A 21,919-nucleotide genomic window follows, 5' to 3' on the forward strand; every position below is an offset into this window, starting at 1 on the left:
GAAGAAAGTGTTCACTACAACCATTTCCATCCACTTTGAAAAGTCTTCCACCATCTCTCCATCTTTATTCCTGTTTTGGATACCAATCCTGCCCATCACTTCCTCATCACTTCTGCTCTCAGCTCCAACATGGGCATTGAAATCTGCACCTATCACCAGTCTCTTATCTCTGGGAATATTCTAGCTCACTCCAAAATTTCTCCTTCTCCTCTGTCAGAATTTCCCCTGTCAGTCACCTGTACCAGTGCCGGCCGCTGTCAGCCCAGGGCTCGACCAATCTGGCATGAATTCTTTCCCCCCATTTCATCAGTATTGGGGATAACTATATAGTGATGAAATTCTTCTTCTTCCTTTTGCTAATTATTATTTTGTGTATAAGCCATCTACACTGAATGTGTCCATATTTGTTACCAAATATATATATTTAATTTTAAATGTCTTACACATTGAGAGCAACGTCGAAACAAACTCAAATTCTTGTTCTATGTCCGTAAAGTTTACAAGTAAAACTGACTGTGATAAAACCAGCAGCAGTGATATGATTTCATAAATGAGTTAAGGTGAATTACTTGTATTCAGCCACTAGATGGCAGTGTGTGCTCGAGATAGATCACCCTGGCTGCTTGAGTTTTTGGGACATCTCTCCAGTTGGAATATATCTGCTAGAGCTAAAACAGTCATACTTAGTGAATTAGAATATTAACATAATGAAAAAGTAAATTTGTTTCAACATTGTTTCAACGTTGTTTCAATAATCCAATTAACTGGGGTAAACACACTATACAGCTTAATTACTCACACACTTATGTTTTAAAGCCTTTATTTCTGTTACAGTAATGATACGTTTTCTGGCTTATATATAACGAAAACACGACATTTGGGATTAGAATTTACATCACAAAGATAAAAAAAAACTTAATACATAAATGTGGACTTAATGGAAAGTATGTTTAACACTTGCTCAAATGTTGTTATTTAAATATGACTGCAGATAGATAGATAGATAGATAGATAGATAGATAGATAGATAGATAGATAGATAGATAGATAGATAGATAGATAGATAGATAGATAGATAGATAGATAGATAGATAGATAGATAGATAGATAGATAGATAGATAGATAGATAGATAGATAGATAGATAGATAGATAGATAGATTTTTTTTAATGCAAACATTAATATAAAGAAACTGATTAGATAAGTAATTAATGATGTGAGTTTTTTTTTTCTACATCATCTACTATAGCATCGTTTTTATCCACACTCTGAAGAGACCCAGAGCGCAGTGCGCCTGTACAGGAGCCACGGGGCCGATGCTTCCCCTGTCCCGATCAGAGCTCACTCAGGAAGATTTCCATGCAGGGGATGGCAGAGAGAAGAGGAGGGCCGGGCCTTGAAGCTGCGGGGGGAACTTGAAGAGAGCAGGAGGAGGAGGAGGAGGAGGCGGAGGAGAGGAAGGATTGATATAACCAGCGCGGCTGTCGATGGGCAGCGCAATTTTCTCTCACTCCAAGAGTTTGAGCTGAGACCGACAGAGGAGGGAGCGGGCTACCCATTCATTCCGGCCGCAAACAACTTTTTTTTTTTTTACTGGCGCGGATCCGTTCAACTTTTTTTTTTTAATTTTCGTTTATTATATTATTCTTTTTTTTTCCTTTACATTTCTTCTTCAAAAGTCATCAGACCGGAAACTCTGCGACATCCCCGAGAGTGGAGAAAGTTAGAACTTGAAGAAGGACTCCTTCCCGAGACCTGCAGCGCGCTGCGGGATTTTGCGAGCCGAAACGCGCCGAGTTCTCCAATGCAAAAGTACGTGTACGAGAAAGCGATGGCCCAAGAGACAAGGAACGGAGGAAGCTCCACGTTAAACAACAACAACGGCGTGGACAAAAGCAAGAAGAAGCTGCTCGTGGCGCTCGACATCTTCTGCCTCCTGCTCGGTGAGTTTCCGTCAGATGTCTCTGCTGCCAGTGTTTGCATAGAGATGGCACGGGCTCTCATGCAAAGGCTTGGCACTTTGCACCCATTGATTCAACATGAAAAACAGTCCCAAAGTAGATAAACAAAACATTAGCCGCGCTTGTTTGATGGTGGCCACTGAAGGCGTTATCGTTTCAAAAGTTTTGAACAGCTGTCTGCAAGCGGTCGACAAGTTAATCTGCAGCAGCATCCCCTTATCATCCGTGCCAAGCGAGGGAAACCAAGGACGCAAAGCGGTCCACGCACACTCCCCTCTCCAAAACACTTGTTTTTATACAGAAAAGTGTAAAAAGGAATATTGAAAACATTGAACCCATCCATTCGGAAACAAAAATTGGCATTTGTGTTACTGGCAGGTGTTTTTTTTTTTTCTCTCAGCTGAGACAGCAGAAAATGAAATGTCCTGTCATCGCCTAATGTAGGGATCATTTCAAAGCATCCAGGCTGCCTCCGTGGCTCCATCAGGAGCCTGCCAGCATGCCTGGGGCACACATTACAGATGCACCAGTCAGTTGCCCCCTTGACCCGCTCCAAACCTGGGAATTTGCATCATTTTGAGCCCAGAAAGGCATTAACCTACAGCACTTACAGCGAAGCACTTCGTTTGAAGTTCAGTTTAAAAAAACAAAACAAAACAAACAAAAATCTCATTTGCTTTGATGGAAAATTGAGGATAATATTGTAATTCCTTCACTTTCAGTTGGATTCAAGGCTGCTGCTTCTATGATGCATGGCTGTTTCTCTTTTAAGCACTACGGTCCCTAGATGATGACAATTTGGGTGAGACGTAACAGTAACATTGGAAGTGAAATAGAAAACGGTATAACTGGCAGGAAATGCCCGATGTGTGCGTCTCCAGCTCAAATGTTTTGCAGTCTCCTCCAACCTGCCCTCAATTACTGGCCTCGAAATAGCCCCCCCCCCCCCCTCACACACACACTCTTCCCAGCAGGGTCTGCCATGGCTTGCCCCAGTTACCCTGTTCATGTGAACTTTAACCTCCAGAGGTGCCTCCCAGCTAGAGATGTTTTAGCTCAGAGATGAGGGACGTCGATGGGAAAAATCGGACCGTTGTCAGTATTGACTTACAGCTGACGTCCAGTTCCCAGAAAGAGGGGCGAGGCCGGTGGTCTGAGCTTGTTTGTGTGATGTCCAGTTTGTGCACTCGGTCCTAACTTAGTATTCAGCGAGTGTTTCCCTTCGAGATTCTGGACTTAGTGTGTGTGTGTGTTTCTTTGACGGCTGGTTTGGTTTTTGGCTGCTGTCGCCGTTGCCCGGTCCCTTTAGTTTCCAGCTCCAGCGCGGCCCCCGGGTTTTCAATCCCCTCCGTCGCCCCCTTTTCTTTTCTTCTTTTCTTCAGAAGGCGATTATGGGAGTTGAGCTTAACTTCTCTCCACATACTCTCCCAGAACCCTTGCATACTTCGGGCCAGCTGCCCCCTGATCACTTTCCTACTCCCTCTTCTGTCCCAGGGAATAATTTCTTAAGCAGGTGCTGGGGCAGAGGAATGCCTCGCTGACCTGCCAGAGATGCCTGGCTGAGTGGGCTTGAGAGGAGCAGGTGGGAGCGCCACATGAATAGGGACTTTGACTTTGTTGCACAGAAGCAAACTTTTTATTAGCCAGGCTGCTACAAATGGTGCAGATTAGCTCCATGTTCCCGTTTAAAAAACAGTGACAGCAGATCTGCCAGGCGTTTGCAGAGTTTTCCATTTACATCGCTCTGCCTGTTAGAGAACCCCCGGACAGAGATACAAGCGTTTCATCTGTGTGCTCGTATAAGTTTGGAAGAGCTCTGAGCACATGTGGAGTGAATTTCCTGCATAAACCAGCTTCCTTTGCTGGTTCATCTACAGTCAAACACACACACACACACACACACACACATACACACAAATGTCTGCCTGTAAACACACACACACAGAGACACACATTTTGTAAATACACAATCACAAATGAGCGCACCAATTCTTCTTTGTCATGCTAAACACAGTCTGGCTCTTGGGTGATTATTGGTTGGCCCACTTTAGCGGTTTAGGGGGGTAGGTGGGTGTAGGGGTGGGGAGGCAAAAAGAGAACAGAAGGGAGGGTGGGGGTTATCAGGCGCTCTGAATGAGGAGCGAGGAATGCGGGCGGGCGGGCAGGGGGCTCAGATGCAGGCCTGGTGTTGTTGGCCACGCAGCTTTTGTTCGCTGTGTATCAGAAAAAAAGGTTGCTAGCACCGTTCAGTCGGCTCATACATTAATACTCCATTAGCTTTAATTAGCTAACATCGGCCAGCTGGGGTCCAATCCCCAACCAACACATAACCGTGGCCACTGCTAATCAGTCTTTTTTGCACAAAACAGGTTTGGTCATCTATAACAAACAGGAGAGCTATCGGTCGAGACAACTACGCTTACAGGGCTGTGAGGAACTAAAGTTGTTGCTGATATGTGACAGATTATCAAAGAAATGTTCAAATCAGATTAATCTGAGTAAAAACAAAGATGATTTCATTTACAATAGGCAAAGGCTATCCAAAACAACCGGGCTCTGAGCAAATATATAATTGTCTCTGTTAAGTCACTGATAAGCTGCAATTCAACTTTTTTGCACAGCTGAGTTCAGTTTTAGCAGCCACATTCCAGGCATGATTAGTGCCAGACCTGCATGAAGCAATCACCCAAATAGAACCTGTCATGAAGCGGGCTAAAAAATCCCCAATCTGAAACCAATTAAATCCACTGACCTCTTTTAGTCTAGAAAAGGTTACAGAGCCATCTTTTAAGCTTTTGGCCTCCAGCGAACCACGGTGAAATCCATTATCTGCAAATGGGAAAAAAAAAACATGGACCAACGAAGAACCCTTCCAGAAGTGGCCGTCCTACCAAAACTCATCCAGAAGGTCACAAAAAGCTTTTTAAAGGTTTGCATGTCGCTTCATCTGTTGTAAACTAACTCAGCTTTTCAGAATAAAGAACATTATATCGACAGTCAAACATAGTGGTGGTAGTGTGATGGCCTGGGTCTGCTTGGCTGCTTCGACCCTGCTGTACTTAAGGGAACATCTGTATCTGAACTGTTTTAATTTGTCTCTTATCTCCTTGTAACTGTTCAGCGCTTTGTACAAAAGCGATTTATAAATAAAGCTATTATTTTGTTATTAGCAATCAATCTGGCTCTCGACAGAAAATTTTAACTGACCAAACTGAGTCAAAGCCAAGGCTTAAATTTGATTGATTTGTCATAGCCGGGCCTTAAAAAGGTGGCTTGTGATGGAAAACCCTCTAATATGGCTGAATTACAACAATTCTGCAGAGAAGAGTGGGTCAAAGTTCCTCCACAGTGATGTAGATCAACTCATTGCCAGTTTCAATGAATGCAGTAAACGCCAGACGGCCCAACCAGTTATTCAGTATAGGTGGTGATTACTTTTTCACACAGGGTCAGGTTGGCTTAGGTAGCCTTTTTTCCCCTTAATAAACCATTTGAAAGTTGCGTTTTGGGTTTGCTCAGCTTATTTTTTGTCTGATTAAAAAAAAAAACATTTAAGGATTTTAAACATGTGAGTTTGATAAAAAAAAAAGGAGAGGAAAACTGTAAGGGGGACATTACAATACACATGTAATTGAGGCTGAGATTACATACGCAAACAGAAAAAGACGAAGCCAAAGTCTCCTCAACACTTAGCTGGAGCCCAGAGTCCCCACTTATGATCCTGGCAGCTGGGCCCCAAGCTTCAAGTGCTGATTGCACCCTGGATCGCCTTCCAACCCTTACAGAGCAACACTATAAATACACAGACTGCGGGGTTTTGTTCTCTGCCGTTTGGCGACGCACTGTCCGCTGAAACCTCCGGCGTGCAGTTTCGCAACATGTTTATTGTGAAAACACTCGGACGAAGGCGACGGCCACTCCAGCTCTCAGGAAACCGGGCTTTCTAAATGCGGGGCCACGCTTTAAGTCCGACTGAGTTTTTACACAATGCAAAGGAAAATAGTGTACCGTGTGGTTGCGTGGTTGCGTGTGTGCAGACATGCTTTATGAATGTGAGATAAAGACCGAGCGTTTGGGACTGTCCAGGACCGATGTGATTGCGGCCCTGTGGGTTGCATTTTAAAGGCTTATGCAGAGTCTTAAAACTGCCACAAGCATTTCACATTCCTTATCCACGGTTCTGTGAACTATAGAGCATTACGTCCTGCGCACAACAGGGACTGTACATTTCCGTACTGGCCCCCGAAGCACTGACCTTATATCTCTCACCTCCGCTCCCTCGAGATTTAACCTGTACCCCTCCAGGTGTTTAAGTCGGAGCAAACGTTTCCCAGAATTTTTCAAATTCTTCATCGGCCCAGAGACTCTTGGTGGGATATCTAGGGGAGTGAGTGGGCCAGGGGGCACAGGATGCGTGTGTCGTGGAGCTCAGGAAAGGGTGGGAAACGGAAAGGTAGTGTAGGTCGGAGGAAGGTGTGGTTGTGAAATGAGATCCTGTCCCTTTTTTTTCCCTCCCTCCTCTCACAGTCCAGCATCCCCTTCCCCTCCCTTTCCAGCCCTTCCGTCACTCCTTCCTTATTTTAGTTGTTCTTGACAGAAGAACAACTCGCATTTAAGCTTTCCTTTTCTTGTTTCACAAGCTCTAGAAAAGAAGTCCCATTTAAAGTGAAGGATTGTGTGGCACTTCCTAGAAACCCGGCTTTCAGAGAGCAGCAGATAACTACTATTTACCAAGTGTCTGCATGGAAAACTGTAATCAAACAGAAAGCGGGAGGTCCTCGCTGCATAAACCCAAATATAGGCTCCCATCCAAAGCTCCTGACCTTAATCTAAGGGCAAATATGCTTAGAGCTGCATGAGGCCGCGGGGACCAAAAGCAACGTTTTCTTGCTTATGCTGTCAATTCACAGGAGCATGTTTAGCTGGGGAAAGGGAATGTCCTGTCAGGTCTGAAGTAACATAATATGATATTTTGTCAGATCTGATCACTTCCCACAAATGACGGATGACCGAACCCCCTCATGTTTCCTGTGGTAAAAGTTATAGTAGTAATGCTGGCATGTCCTGTGCCTGATTAACAGATAAAGGTCTCTTGCAGAAAACCGACTCGTAAAAAGGTAAATGGTTTGTGGTACACAGACAGTTATATCTTTGGTGGCGTTACAACCCGAAAACGTCCAAAAAACTGTATTTCACTGGGATATTCTGTGTTGGACCAACAGCGAGTGGTGCATAACGGAGAAATGGGAGAAAAGAGGAACAATGTTTTATGGCTTCTTTACATGATGCCGTTGGTTCCCTGATGTTCTCTGACAGATCCCCGAGGCCTGAATCAGCGGAATTCAAATTTACACACGCGTATCTTCTGAAGGGAGTTGATTGTGCTGGTTTACATTTCGGGGGTATCAGAGTTAATGAGGCCACACCTTTCCAGTTTTTATTTGGAAAACCTTTCTTCCGCTCCACAATTATGCCCTACTACATGTTGGTTGTTCACACGAAAGCCATAAAACCAATTTCCATTGTAGTTTGTGGTTCTAAGAGGGGGCAACATGTGGTAAAGTTCAAGAGGTGCTTCTCCAGGCGCGATTACGTTGCTGTGTGTACCTTTAAACACCGACCTGTGGGGGACAGTGTGTGGTGTCCGTCCCGTGGCTGCAGGCCAAGGTGAGATAAGGACGCCTTAAGAAGGTGACGACCGTCCTCTGGCAGAGCAGAATCACTGTATTATGTAAGAAGATAAAGATCAGCAGATGTTTGTGGCAACAGCGGCTACCACCTCCCCAAGAATGCACGGTATGCAAAAAAGGGGCATTTGTGCCTGAATGTGTGTCTGTGTGTGATGTGATGGAGAGCAGACGGGCTAATAACGGGAGACGCGTCTCTGTAGCGTGTTCGGCCCGTCGCTGGGACATGTGGCTGGCTGCTGCACGAGTTAAAACACCAACCCTCCCTCCCCCTGGGGTAGTGTCTGCACAGGGGTGTGATTAAAGGCGCATGGGTGTGAGTGAGTGTGTGTGTGTTTTAGTGGCTCGTGATGTAGATTTAGAGGCTAGGAGCTGTCATTAAATGGACAGTAGGGGCCTGCGGGTGGAAGCGTCCTGTGGGAAGCATATGAAAGTCATATGCGGTCCGATCTGTTGTGTGTTTGCGTTCGTCCCCGGGTCCCCCGTGGTTCCCGTGGACCAGCCGAAGGCATCAGCCTTGATTCTTTACAGGGGCCAGACACATTCGTCTCTTTCAACCCACTGTCCCGGCAAACAGTCGCACGGCACAATAAAGCGAAGACAAGGGCCTGTCGCTTGCACTTCTCCAACGGGGGGAGCAGTAAAGCCTCAGTTCCTCCTGAATCTTTCCACGCTGTCGCCTGTGATTATATCCCTCCAGTGTAAACACCTACAGACCGCTTATTTAGAGCCTTTTGGATTACTGGGAAGGACCCCTGCTGTAAACCTTTGTCGGCACTGACCCGTGCATGTGTTGTGAGCTTGTGTTGAAGTTTCCAGAAAGTAACCTAAATGTATATCTTATGGCGTTTTCTGTGTGGGCAGTAAGGTAAATCGTGAGGGTTCTAGATGTTCACAACTAGAAAAGTAAGTCTTTCAGACTTCTGTTTTTCTGCTCTGTATCTCCATATTGTTGGCGTCATGGAGCGAGTTTTGGGGCGGAGACAAAGATGCTCTGAAGCCTTCATTGTCAGTCAGAGCCGAGGCAGCAGACGACGTGAAGCCGTAGGCCTCATTACTTCTCTCCGTGTCCGCAAGTGGGGCCTCCCTGCTGCTACACAGGCCCCCTCTGTCTGTCGCTTTCTCTTACAGCGTTACTATCCTCTGTATTTTGTGTGCATCCACATATTGAGGAGAGAGAAAGTTTGGGAGGGGGGGGGGTTTCACTGTTTCGCTGAGAACAATGGCCCTTTTGATTCATCTCAGCGCTCTTTGTTTTGTTAATGAGGACCAGTAGGCCGGTGGCAGACAGACGGAGGATGAGATGGAGGGGGGGGGGGGGGGGGGGAGTGAATGGGATAAGGATGAGAGGGCATAAGTAACTCCTCGCTGAGTGCTCGAGGCCACTTGATTACGTACCACTGGCTCATTGCTGTTGCCGCTTCTTGCCGTATTGTCTAGTAGCGGCTCTTATCTTCTCAGCGCCGTGTGGCAATCGGGTCAGCATCTTTATTGGCGCTGGCCTTATCTGAGTTGGAGCTACTGAGCCTTATCCTGTTTGCATACAGTGAAGAGCGGAGGCCGCCGTGAAACTCAGCAAAGCGTTCACACTGTAGCACCGATTCTTACACTCGTTCTCTTCGGCTAAAGGCGGCCCGTGATACAGAGGCTTGCAGAAGTGTTCCTTAGCGACACAAAAGCATTTATCACATTTGGTCGTGACACGGGCACAAAACAAAGTTACACAAAAGTTTAAAGGGGAAGAAATATGTCACCTGGATTCGAAATGTTTACGTGGATCGTTGCAGCGTCAGTGTTGCTTTTTGTTTAGGGATGTACTGCGGCTGGAATGTGAGCCTCCGCCCAAGTCTTTTGCAGCCTATCAGGTTTCAGCATTGCCCTATCTTTAGCTTCATCCATCTCCCCCTCGGATTGCACCAGCTCTATCCCCTGCTGAAGAAGAGCATCCTCCCTATGTGATGCTGCCACCACCACATATCACGGTGGGCATGAAAGTTTAATGGGACTGCGGTATTAGTTCTCTTTGCACGCAGGTCTAAAAATTTTACTTTTGTCCCATTTGACCATATGAGTGCAGGACTAATTGTCCTGTGTTCAGATCATCCCATCTGAGCTTCAGGTGCAACTTCTCCGGAGTCACCATGGGTTCATGCTGATTCATGCTCTCCTTTCCGTGGCCTTTCTGTTTGGGTCAGGGTTCAGCAACCAGCAGCTCTGGAGCAGCAGGTGGCTCTTTAAACCCTCCACAATGGCTCTTCATAACAAACTAAAACATGTTTTCAGATGTAAAAATGAAAAATTAAGAAATTAAATTCGTCCTCATTTTAGAAAGTAATAATATAATTAGATATTGTGGTTACATATATCCAATAGTAAATATTTAAAAAAAGAAATATTGTGACTCAGCACTAAAGAAGGTGGGTCATGTACAGAGGCTGAAAGTCTTGAGCTGTTCTGGGTTAAATTACCGACCCGGGCCATTCACTTCTTCCTCTTTCAGTCAAGCTACTGATTAAGTATTTTTACCTGTTTCTATTATCAGATAATGGACTAAACAGTGCACTGTGAAAAGCTAACCTTGTTGCTGCTCCCCAACCTCCTGCCTGACCTGTTTGCTTGGTTCTTTGGTCTCCACAATGCTGTCTGTTCATTAATGTTCTCTAACAAACCTCCCAGGCCTTCGCAGAACAGCTGGAAATTCAGTGAGATTAAATTACTCAGTTTTTATTCCTTTCTAAACAGGTGCCTTCTGAAGGGAGCAGGATATTATTCAGGGGTATCAGAATTAAGGAGAGTGAATATAAATCCCATCCCATGCTTTATAGACTTTTGTTGCAAAGATATTTGCAAACAATGGATCATTTCCCTTCCACTTCCCAATTATGCACTAGTTTGAATCGGTTTATCACGTGAAAATCCAATAAAATACGCTGCAGTTTGTGGTTGCAACGGGAAGAAAATCCAGTAGTATGAATACTTTTACTGGACTCTGTGTATTTGTAAAGCTGCGACACTAGGACCAAGTTTTGCACCTCTTCAGTTTAAACAAGAGGCATCAGATTTCAAAGAGTGGGAATCCTTCCTCTCCGCAGCCAATCTATTGTGTGAGAAGGTAATAATAGCATTATGGCAATACCAGAGAATTGCCTTGCCAGCCCACTGGCCCCCCGTTAGCCCCCCGGGCCCTGCTCGGGTTACACTTCATTGGAGCAGCTGCACATTCGCGCTGCACCTTAAAACGTTAGAGCTGTAACTGAGCTTCCTTAAACACATTATTACCCTCTCTTTCCACACATGCAGGGAAATGCGGACGAGAGAAAGAAACAGTGCTGAACGAGGCAGCCCCTCATTATGAGCCCCCTAGCTAGCTGCAACAGAGGGGCCCGGAAGCAGCACTCAGAGGCTGCCTGCGCAGGTGCCTGCTGGTAGGAGTCCCCCTCGAGAGTGTCCCGACCGATGCCTGTGTGTTAAAGGCATTCATTCCTGTGAATAAAATCTCTCTGAGTAAGCACATGTTTCAGCCGGCGGCCCCCCGTTCGCCGCGGCATTCACACACTGACGGGGGAAAAGGACAGGGATTCACTGTGTACTCGACTCTGCTGACCTCAGCCACTCCTGTGTGTCACCGTGTGTGTGTGTATGTGTGTGTGTGTGAGCAGCAAGTGGAAACAACAAAGTGAAATCCTGAGCCAAACATCTGTATCGGCGTGTCATTGTGCCTGCTTGAGCTCGTTCATAATGAGTTTACCTTTTTTCTAAACAGCGATTATGTAAAAACGCATGGAGCACGGGTGGTTTTTATGGAGCCCAGATTGTTTATTTGGATTGCAAGGACGTTGTTAAAGTCCTTGTGGTCGACAACTTGAAACTGCTCGAGAGAGGCTTTGCCGACGTTGCCAGTGGAACCACAGTAATTTACTTTAACAGCCACACACCCAGCGCCACTCTCCCACAGATAAAGCGCCATAGGCAGTGTCACTGTGACATTTGTGGCCCTTGCCTGCCGCGCCACAGTGCCCTGGCAACGTTGCAGCGCTCTCTGCTGACCCATAGCTCTGTAGTTATCTCCCGAGTGGTTTGTCATGAACCTCGATCAAATTAGGCACCCTATTCCCTGAAAGCCTCTCGTGTTCCAGCCTTCACTGTAGCAAGACTACATCCACCAACAAGTGCTCTTGGAAGCTAGCCACCGCTTATCTTATCCTTATCAGAAACCCTCGATCTCATTGTTTGCACACAGCGCTAATCACAGCCAGGCAAACATGCTCCACTGGCAGATACACATTGCTGCTGCACTGTGGTTCGCAGCTCGTAGAAGGAATCAAACATTTCCTTACTCAAAAGGTCCGTACAGCGTTATTCTTCTAGTCTCTCTCTCTCTCTCTCTCTCTCTCTCTCTCTCTCTCTCTCACATCCCATTATGCACAGAGGTGTCACACAGATCATATTACCACAACATAATATCCACCCATTCTGCTGCTTAGCAACATACACCACTTCAGAAAGTTATAGAGTGCAGATTTTGTTGGAGAGAGTGTGCGATTTCATCCATATCCGAGTGTTAAAAAAAACATGACAGTGGTTTCCTCAAGACTCTTGGAGCAAAGATAAATAAGGAAACGTATCAGATCTCCATTAGGGGTGGGTTGAGATCTTGCCACTATGAAATGGCACAACATGCCAACAAGTACTGTCCGCCTGTAGAAATTGCAGTCTTTATTTTGAAATAAGAAAGGAAGTAGTGCTTGAGTTGTCCCAAATGACATGGAGCCCTGTCAAACCAAACAACAATAATAAAACACTAATTACTTTTAAGGGTCTGATTTTGATTGGCATTAGAACCACCCTAGGATGGACAAGGGCAGGCAAGAAAGCTGCACCATCAAACCTGGGATGGATTATCCCACAATGTAACAGATGCGCTCAAACAAAGCTTATATCATCTATTTCTGAAACCAGAATTTTGGCATTCTTATTGTTTTTTAAACGTTTTGCTAAAGTCTCATCCCCTCTCATTCTCGTGAAGCCAGTATAGTGTAATGTGTCGTGAGCTGGATGTGTTGACCCGCTCTAAGAGCACACCGCAAACATTTAAGTGTAAAACAGGTCGTCCTGGGGTTCGCATCGAGAAACGTTGACATAAATTGTTACGTAAACAGTTTATTTATTATAATCCTAAATCCAGCATACTCAGCTCAGGAACACATGGTAGTGTTAAGCACTCAATAGGTCGCCATTCTTCATTAGACTCATTTAAGGCGTTCAAAACTAGATCACTGGCAGTCCAACCTAATTTGAATCAACTAAACGCACAGTGAAAAAAATAAAAGGAGAGAATAAGGCAAATTTTCATTGATTTATTGAGCGAGTCTATGAAGTCAAGTCCACTGTGGCCTCCGCCCTCTGTACCCTTCCCCTGCATTCTCCCACTCTTCGTCAGGAAAGGTCAAATGGGTGTGCAGGAGAGACAGGAGGAGGAAATCCTCCATTAGCCTGGACCACAATACTTCTTCCTCTGGCCTGCTCCGCCTCCCATTCACCCCCTCACTCATTGTTGACGATAGGGCTCGCTTGCCGTAATCACAATATCATTCCAGTTCGGCCCCAAAAAGCCATGGAAGCACATTAAAATGTCAATAGAGAACGATGAGCGAGTCGTGAGAGGTCGTCAGTGGAGTCTCGGCGGACATGCAGGTGTTATTCTGCGGGGACATTAGTTCCGTGTCAGGAAGAATTAACCTTTGAATGGGACACAGAGCTCTGGCTGGCATTAGAAGGGCTATTATTTCCTGTTCTGTAATAAATCTCTAAATAATGGAGACCTCTTGATCCTTCTTCACACAAATAAGTAATTAAAAAAGTAAAAAAAAAAACAACTTTGGAATTTGAATCAATTTCCAAAGGTTTCCCCGAGGTAGGCACACGTTCTTACTCTCTGGTTGGCTTCAATAATAGAACATCTAACCTGCTGTACTAAATTTAACTCCAAAGCCAATCAAAATGGAGGCCCAGCTGGATAATCCCATCACATAAACATATGTACACACACACACAAACAAACACACACATACACGAGCACTGCTAGTAACCTATATAAACCCACAGTTTGAATAAACACGCACGCATATTTTGCATAAAAACACAAATGGATGGATTTCAGAGACAATTTCTCTCAGGCAGCCTAGTGTGAACATGTGAGTGAATTTGCAGATGGAAAAAAAATATATATATACCACTGCTGTGCACTCGCTCTCACACACACACACACATGCACATATGAATAAAAGCCCTGCCGTAACCTCGGCAATAAAAACAGCCCATTCAAGCAGCCAAATAGAAAAGCCTCCCCCTGACCTGCGGTATGTAGCCTTTAGCGGTTTTCCAGTGTTTCTCCTCATGGGCTGAAAGAGAGAAATGCATGTTAGAATCTGATAAGACAAATAGAACCTTTCCCAAACCCAACAAGCCACCCACTTTGGACGCTGCGCTCTCACTTTGTTCGTTCTTCCCCCTTTCTCCATCTTGGACTTGGTAGGTGATTTTTGTAGGGTCTGATTAATCTCTGGCGCCTGTTTTTGGCATTCAAAACAGTTCTGTGGCTTGATAACTTGCAAGGCTAATTTGCGCTAACAGCACCAAATGTAAAAGATCTCCAACAAAGTAAAACAAAATAATATAGGTGAATGGGTTGAAAGAGCTGTTTCCTCCTTGGGCGTAGTGAAATCAAAGCTGGACTTTCCCCCTTTTTTAGGGATTTGACAAATGTGAGTCATTTCTAAATGTTCCTGACTACATGACAGAGCTAGTAAAATGGATGCTTTTTTAATTCAGTGATGCCCCACAAGCCTTTGCCAACGGCCCTGCCCACTTCTTTCTCTTTTTCCTTTCTCTGTCTCTCTGACACTCCCCCATCTCTCGCTCTTGCTCCGTTTGGGTCAACAGGACTCTCAGAAGGTCTCTTGTGCTTTATTCTTCCACCATAAAAGAGGTCATATGTCCTGACACCACCGCTTGCAGGCTTGAAGACATAATTCAGCATCTTCAAAGTGAGATTCTGTTTTAGAGATTATAAGACATTAATATCTTATTGTAGATGAAGTTCTTAATTCCTTCATTTAGCAAAAATGTAGATTAGTTGGTTCCTGGGAGGGAAGGCGGATAACTAGTTTTAAGAGGGGCCAAGCCCCTAGCAGACTTTAGTTGCAGAAACATCCTACCTTTAAATTACAGTCACATTTGGTTGGGATGGCTATTTAAAAAGAAGTGGATAGTTATTTAGACAGTAAATGGTTGTAGGAGGACGTGCAATCCCATCATCTGGTCAGGGTAACTGTATGATTGAAAATGAAGGCAATTTAAAATGCAAAACAATTTTATTTTATTAGCTTTTGCTCTGCCTTAGTTTTCCATTAGACAGTTACTCTGATTGGAAATGTTTTTCTCTTTTCAGTACGTGCTTTTCACAGGAACCTTGTCTGGGCGTTCCGCCTCCTAACTCCAACTTGTGTGTAAACAATCAGCTTCTTTGTAAATAATTTTGTAATTAATATCTGACAACAGCTTATTGGTTCTTAAAATTGCATTTTCAAAAACTGCTTTGATTATGTTGAGATTGGATTAAAGTGGACAAAAGTCCAGTTTGATCATGGCCCCCTACACACTAACTAGTGTTGCGCCGATGCCATTTTTGGCCCCGATACCGATACCCGATACCTGGCTGCGCAGTATTGGCCGATACCGATACCATCTGTTTGAAATTTATGTGTGTATGAAGAACTGCATACTACTTAGGGTAGTAGAACTTTTTATTGCCTACCTGGAATGGGTGACAATAGCTGAATAAACTTTTGGCTCTCAAAGGCCAAAATAGTGCAACAGTCATGAAATTATAACATGTATAATAGTAGTGCAACAGTAAGACAATAAAATTACATTAATAATTGAGTTGAAATTGAATTGAATTGAATTGAATTGAATTGAATTGAATTGAATTGAAAGTAAACTCATTTAAACCCTGAGTTTTGGCTCTCTAATGCCAAAATAGTGTCCTCAAATGACAAAAACATGTATAATACTAGTCAGGAGAGAGAAGGCTGCGTTCAAGTGACATACAAACATCGCCGATACCGATAACACCATTTTAGTGCTGGATCGGGGCCCCGTCCGATACTGGTATCGGTATCGGTATTCGTGCAACACTTACACTAACCATAAGCTTTATCGTTTTGAATCAACTAATCCGGACCTGAACTTAATGGAGACGTCAAGAGAGTTAACTACTGCAGGTATCACCTGCGTATAGCCTTTTACCAGATCCTTATTTTAAAAATTCCAAAGCTTTCCCTTTAAGATGGGCCAGAGTCAACACTATTTAGCAGGAAGGGCTTCATGGACGGACTGTGGAATGAGGAAAATGCCCACATACCAGGCTGTTCTCACTGGGGGAGAACAAAACAGCTTGGCATCTCAGGCCTGGGTAGCGGGCACACAGAGAGCCTTTCATTCAATATCAATAGAGAGTGTCGAGATGACCAGCCGCTTGACCTCACTTTACTCTTTTAGTTTTTCAGCTCGTCAGAGATTTCCCATGGTGTTCTCCAATCGGTGAAGCCTTTATTTGGTTGGCCTGCATTTGTTTGTGTCTGAGTGTTTCTGACCTTTTTTTCACTTCTGGTTATTAGCATTTGAATCCCCCCCCCCCTCCGTAAGTAGCCGAGGGACAGAAACATGGCAAAGGTCCAGAGGAAAAAAGTTCCATGAGAAAAAGCGCAGTACCATTTCTAAGGCTTTTCTTCGTTTTTTCCAACAACCTGCGCATGGACTAAACACGTAGGTGTTACTTACAGGAAGATACACCCACATCTGCACCTAGAATCAGTCAGTCTTAAGTTCTGTTGACCGTCCTGCACTGCCTGGGCCCTTTAATTCTGTGCTCACCTAAAGCTAACCCTGCCTAGTGTGTGGACAGCTTGGTTCTCAGACACCACCAAAGCCTGGCCCTGCCCTGCGTGGGCCCACCAGCAAGCTTACTGAAGCCCTGCGCTGCATACTGTTTATGCAGGTGTCTGGCTGAGTGACCATCCTCTCCGGTTGGCCTTTGGTAACCGCCGCCGAGAGAAACATTAAGGACAGAGACGCTTTAATTTACACTTAGACATGAAAACAGACGTTTCTGGGTCACGTAAATGGCCTTCACAGCATCATGGGAAAAAAAACTGGATGGCTGTCTTGCTTTGTATTAACAAAGAGAATAAAAGATGTTTGGCAGTCTGGAAATTGTTGTTTGGTTTGTTTGTCCATCGGCAGAAATGCATTATACTATTAAATAATCATTTTTTATTTATAAAATGTCACGAAATGAGTTATTTTTGTTTTATAACTATATTTTTGTTTTTCTGCAGAACTGTGTCTTTTGCAGACGTATTTTAGAATGTGAAGGTGGCAAAGGAAGGATTCATTCGATTTTGGTTGTAGAAGGGAGCCAGTTATCAGTATCCAGTACCCAGGATTTAAAAACGTACCTTTACTCAAAGGTTGGCAAAAAAAAAAGTTCCATCGTACCATTCACAAGGTTTAAACACCTTTTACGGATGTGCGTGTAACTTGACATCAAGATGGGCAAGGTTGCCTTGTAGCAAAGGGTTTGCATGGTGTCCCCCCGTCTATGACTGGGTTCTCTCCAGGTACTCCTTGCGTGTTCCTTGGAGTATTTAGCTCCCTTTGACTGCAGGAGATTGGCTCCAGTGCCCCCACAGCGACTCTGTGAGGAATAAGCTGGTATAGGACATGGATGGATGGTTATGGTTGTACAGAAAAGTGTTTTATTTTTTTAAATCCACTACAAGCCAAAAGCTGTAGTGGATTTACTCAATTTGAAAGTTTGTTCCCTCTGCTGTTCCGCAGCTACACCTGTAAAATCATCATCATTGAATGTAGTTTGTCTATCACGTCAGGTTTTTTCACTTTATTTTCCTTTTTGGCTTTAGCCACAATACCACAGACAGAGCCTAAATGCCTGCACATTGATGTGGTGCCCACCTTAGACAACATGTTCCTGTTTTTTCTGCCTGCAGCAGGATTTGAGTCTAAGAGCTGAGAGTGCGTGTTTCACCAGCATACGCTGGAAACGTGCTGTAAGGTTCCGTATAAGCTCATTTGAGTGGTTGACGGTGAATGTCGGGTTTTTGCCGAACACACCAGTAACACGATCTCCCAATCCCATCGCTGGTTAGACGACAGCTGTGGTTCTCGGTCGAATTAGGAACATTCGTGATCAGATCTCTTGACTTTAATACTAATGCTGAGAAAGCCCCTGTGTGTGCTGTGAGCTAACCACATAACTGTGGGCAGACATACTCTCGGTGCAGACATTGAATGTATATACTGGTGTGTCTGCGTGTGGCTCGTCGGGATGCCTCCGTGTCCTCTGCTCTCGGTTTATGAGCAGCTACGCTCATACGTACTCGCGCCAAAACATGTTCTCATGTCAAAAACGTTCCAGAGTCGGGCGGGCTTGCTTTTGTTTTTCTTGGTGTTCACACTTTTAAAATTCCCTCGTGGAAATCTTCTAAGACCCAGGCCAGATCTTACTGTTCGGCTGTGCTTGTATTACTTTTATTGGAGCCGTGTATTTATTTTTCTTCTAACTGGACTGAAGTTTGGTTTAGATTGTGTGCGTGGCTTTAGAAAACAAAAAATGCGGTCACACTTTTTCTTTCTTGAAATCTAATAAAAAGGTTGCCTGTGTTTCAAATAGATGAAAAAGAAAGCTAATACTTAAAAACTAAGTATGTGTTTTTTTTTGTTTTTCGCAGTATTTTTTTTTTTTTTTTTTTAGAAAACCAGAGCCTTTAATAAGAGTACATCAAATTGGTGGGTAAACAAAGAAATAGTTTTTTTTTATCAACAGTGGCACCATTTTTTGCTGTTAATGCTTTTTACAACACCCTTGGCCAAAGGGAAAGCACGGGGTCTTCATATATAGCACTGTACAAAGCTGGATTATACAGTGAAAGATATTTGTGACAACTCTCATTTCTCCAGAAATGTTTCTCTTCTCTTCAAGTCACCCTGCTGGTTTTCTATGGGATTGATTTCTGGGTACTGTAACCAGCTTTCTGTGTCATTTAGCCATACGTTTTGGGTTGTTTTATATATGGAAAAACCCAGTGATGATCTATTTTAATTTTTCTGCCCTGTGGCCATCATATTTGAATCCAAAATGTCCTGATAATGCAAGCAAAACATGATGCCGCATACTTAACAAGGTCCCCGGGGCCTTTGAAAGAGAATGAGGCCCACAGCATCACACATCCTCTTCTGTAGTTCTCAGTGGGCATGAGGGGCTTTTCTAAACATTCATCTTTTGTTTCACACTAAAGCCACCCGCAGTGTTTGCAGCTGAAAAGCTTAGCCTCAGTCTCATCTGGTCACTGTATGCGATGGTTAAACAGGTTAAATAAACATGGGTTCTTCTTTTTTTTCAGCCAGTGGCCTCCTGGCACTTCTTATTTATACTCCAGGAAAACAAGAACTTGCGAATTGCTAATAAGACGTCCCCTAGTAGAAGCTCTGATCAACATGAAAATGGAAAATAGTTTTAAAAAAGTTTTAAAAGAACTCGATTCAGATCATCACCATTAAATTCAAGTCACATTATGTTGACATAGCTCCCTTTTTGATGAGCTTTGTTTGTCCTTAATGGTGGACCTATGGGGGTCAGTGTCTTGTTTGTTCTGTCAGGACGGAGTGAGCCAATGGGATAAACTTCAGCTCTCAATGGCTTTTCAACAGTAGCAGCAGCAGCAGAGTTTGCTGAGTCAACAGCTTATCTAAGTGAAGCCCAAATGCACCTGTGAAGGTTTTATGTGTTAATGTGTTTCTTAACAGAACCTTTCTTTTACCCGCAGCTTACAGGTAAGTGGATGTGACACGGAATATTTCCCCCGTTTAGGTGTGACTGGAGCCAGACTTGCACAAACGGCTGCGTTTATGTGTGGGTTCAAACCTCTATCCATATGTGCGTGTGTGTGTGTGTGTAGCTATGGTGACGAGCCTGGTTCTGCACCGTTCATCTATTCGCCCATACCAGAGGGGTTTCTACTGCAGTGACTACAGCCTGAACTACCCCTACAAGAGCAGCACCGTGCCCTCTTCAGTGCTCGTTTCTGTTGGTCTGACACTGCCTGTGGTGTCCGTAAGTCCCCGCCCCGCCCTGCCACGCCCCGCCCCACACACCCCGACCTTTTTTCTTCCCCGTGGGCCAAAAAGCGCCCGGACTTGGAACACGATCAAAACAGAAACAGGGAGGGCATGAGGTTCATGATGTAGCTGTGAAGGAGTGACAGTGCCAAAGTTTATCAGATGCTCTACAGATTTATCAGCAACCTTTGGAAAACTGTCACTTCTTTGACCCAAGGTGCCAGCTCATGACGTCCTCAAGCCCGACCCTTTTTCTTACGTCCCATGATCCATCTGGTGCCAGCATGCTCCCTGTGCTGCTCCTGTTCTCTCCTGTTTATGTCCGTGTCACTGACCTGGTGCGTTTATGCCTTTCTTTCTTTCTTTCTTTCTTCCTTCTCTCCTCTCCCTGTCCTCTCCCTCTCTATCTCTCTCTTTCTTTGTGTCTTTTTTGTAGCTAGCCTGCCTTTCCTGATCATTGAGACTAGCACCATAAAGCCGTACCAGCGCGGGTTTTACTGTTCGGACGAGTCCATCCGCTTCCCCCGAAAAGAGGGAGAGACCATTAATGATGCCGTGCTTTGTGGTGTCGGCATTCTAATTGGCACCATTTCTGTAAGTCGACCCTATAACATCTCCCTTTGATTGCTGCTTCCTTCTTCTCAGACTCTTCGATACCTCTCATGGACATTTCATCAAGTGCCTTATAGCTATTTATCACATAGAAATACAAATAAAAATGCCCCTATACAGTGCCTTGTAGAACACCCATAAACTTTCTATCTACAAACTTCAACATGATTGAGATTATCTTTTTTTGTAATAGACCAACACAAAGTAGCTCATAGTTGTGGAGTGGAAGGAAACGAATAGACAGTTTCAAAACTGTTTAGAAAACCTGAAAAGTGCGACTTGCATTTTTATTCAGACCCTCTTAATGTTTATACTCCAAAATAAACAAGGAAATAATTGCCACCTAATTAAAAGATAGAATCAAGAACAAATGTTTAACAAATCTGGCAAGAAGAATGTGATCTATGTATCTATGAAAAAAAGGCAATCCTGAAAAACACATATATTAGAAGCTGCAAAAAAAAACAAAAAAAAAAACATCAAACTGCAAAGGCTCATCATCTAGCTGGACCACGATCCTTGAATGGTCTAGTCAAAGTCAAGACCTTAACCCAATTGATACTCTAGGATAATTTATGAAATTTGGTCATTTTGGGAGCTCCTCATCCATTCTGTTTAACCTTAAGCTGTTTTGCAAAGGAAGAGTGGAACAAAGCAGGTAGAGAGAGAGACAGCCAAAGGCAAATTGGTTCTATAAAGTATTAACACAGGGTGACTGAATACTAATGTATGCCACTCTATTGAAAAATTTTCTTCGCTTCTTAATTATACGCTACGTTGTGTTTTGGTCTATCATATAAAATCCCAATACATTGAGGTTTGTGACTATAGCCTGACAAAATGTGCCAAAGGTCTACAGGACACTGTCAATGGGTTGTACATGTATCCCACCTCCACTCTATAGTTTGCTTTTTCATCCTTTATTCTTCCACTGCTTTCTTGAGTTCTTTAAGTTTCTTCATTACTACTTTATTATTACGACTGGTTAAGTAGGTTAGGGGTGGTGAGAGGCCCTAGATTAGAGAGTGAATGTTTGGGTATGTTAAAAACTTAGACGACAAAGACCAAAGAGACTTAGCTGGTCCCCTTTGTGCCCTTTGGTGCCCCGTGCAGTAACTTGGTTAAACGTGCCATTGCTCTCTCCCATGACGGTGGGGCCCCTCTGATTGCCCGAGGTGTCCCACAGCATGAAGCTCTTATTCCCATTGATGCATTTATACTTGAGAAAAAAGGGGCATTGCTCTACTGCCGTGTGAGCAAATTAAGATGGAACCAGACGCAGTGGAAATATGTTCTAATCAATTAGTGCCACATGGTAAGGGTAGAGGATCTTTACAGTCTCCATTCTTAAGGGTTCCTAGGCTGAGCCGTCGCCTTACCGCCGCCTTGTCGCTAACACCTTGGTGGGCACACATAGACACATATATTTATGTATATATGGTATACGTACAAAGTACC

At 44.2% G+C, this 21,919-nt stretch overlaps 1 protein-coding gene and 1 long non-coding RNA gene across 3 annotated transcripts in view; both read left to right on the forward strand.

Moving 5' to 3' along the window:
- Nucleotides 1-1,433: 1,433 nt before the first annotated feature.
- plpp3 (phospholipid phosphatase 3) overlaps nucleotides 1,434-21,919 on the forward strand; it is a 40,358-nt gene continuing 19,872 nt past the window's right edge. Inside the window, exons 1-2 of one of the 2 annotated variants that reach the window (XM_036141454.1) lie at nucleotides 1,434-1,943; nucleotides 19,690-19,844. In XM_036141454.1, the coding sequence (XP_035997347.1) occupies nucleotides 1,805-1,943; nucleotides 19,690-19,844 (294 nt within the window). In that variant the 5' untranslated portion in view covers nucleotides 1,434-1,804. Of the gene's footprint in view, nucleotides 1,944-19,689; nucleotides 19,845-20,285; nucleotides 20,444-21,919 lie in introns of both variants that reach the window. The other variant, XM_021318397.2, reaches the window with a different exon arrangement.
- On the forward strand, nucleotides 4,066-12,445 carry LOC118564192. Its single transcript, XR_004931709.1, has 2 exons — nucleotides 4,066-4,869; nucleotides 4,936-12,445. It is a non-coding gene; the product is annotated as an uncharacterized LOC118564192 (long non-coding RNA).

Source organism: Fundulus heteroclitus, chromosome 9, assembly GCF_011125445.2.
Source record: "Fundulus heteroclitus isolate FHET01 chromosome 9, MU-UCD_Fhet_4.1, whole genome shotgun sequence".
Lineage (NCBI taxonomy): Eukaryota > Metazoa > Chordata > Actinopteri > Cyprinodontiformes > Fundulidae > Fundulus > Fundulus heteroclitus.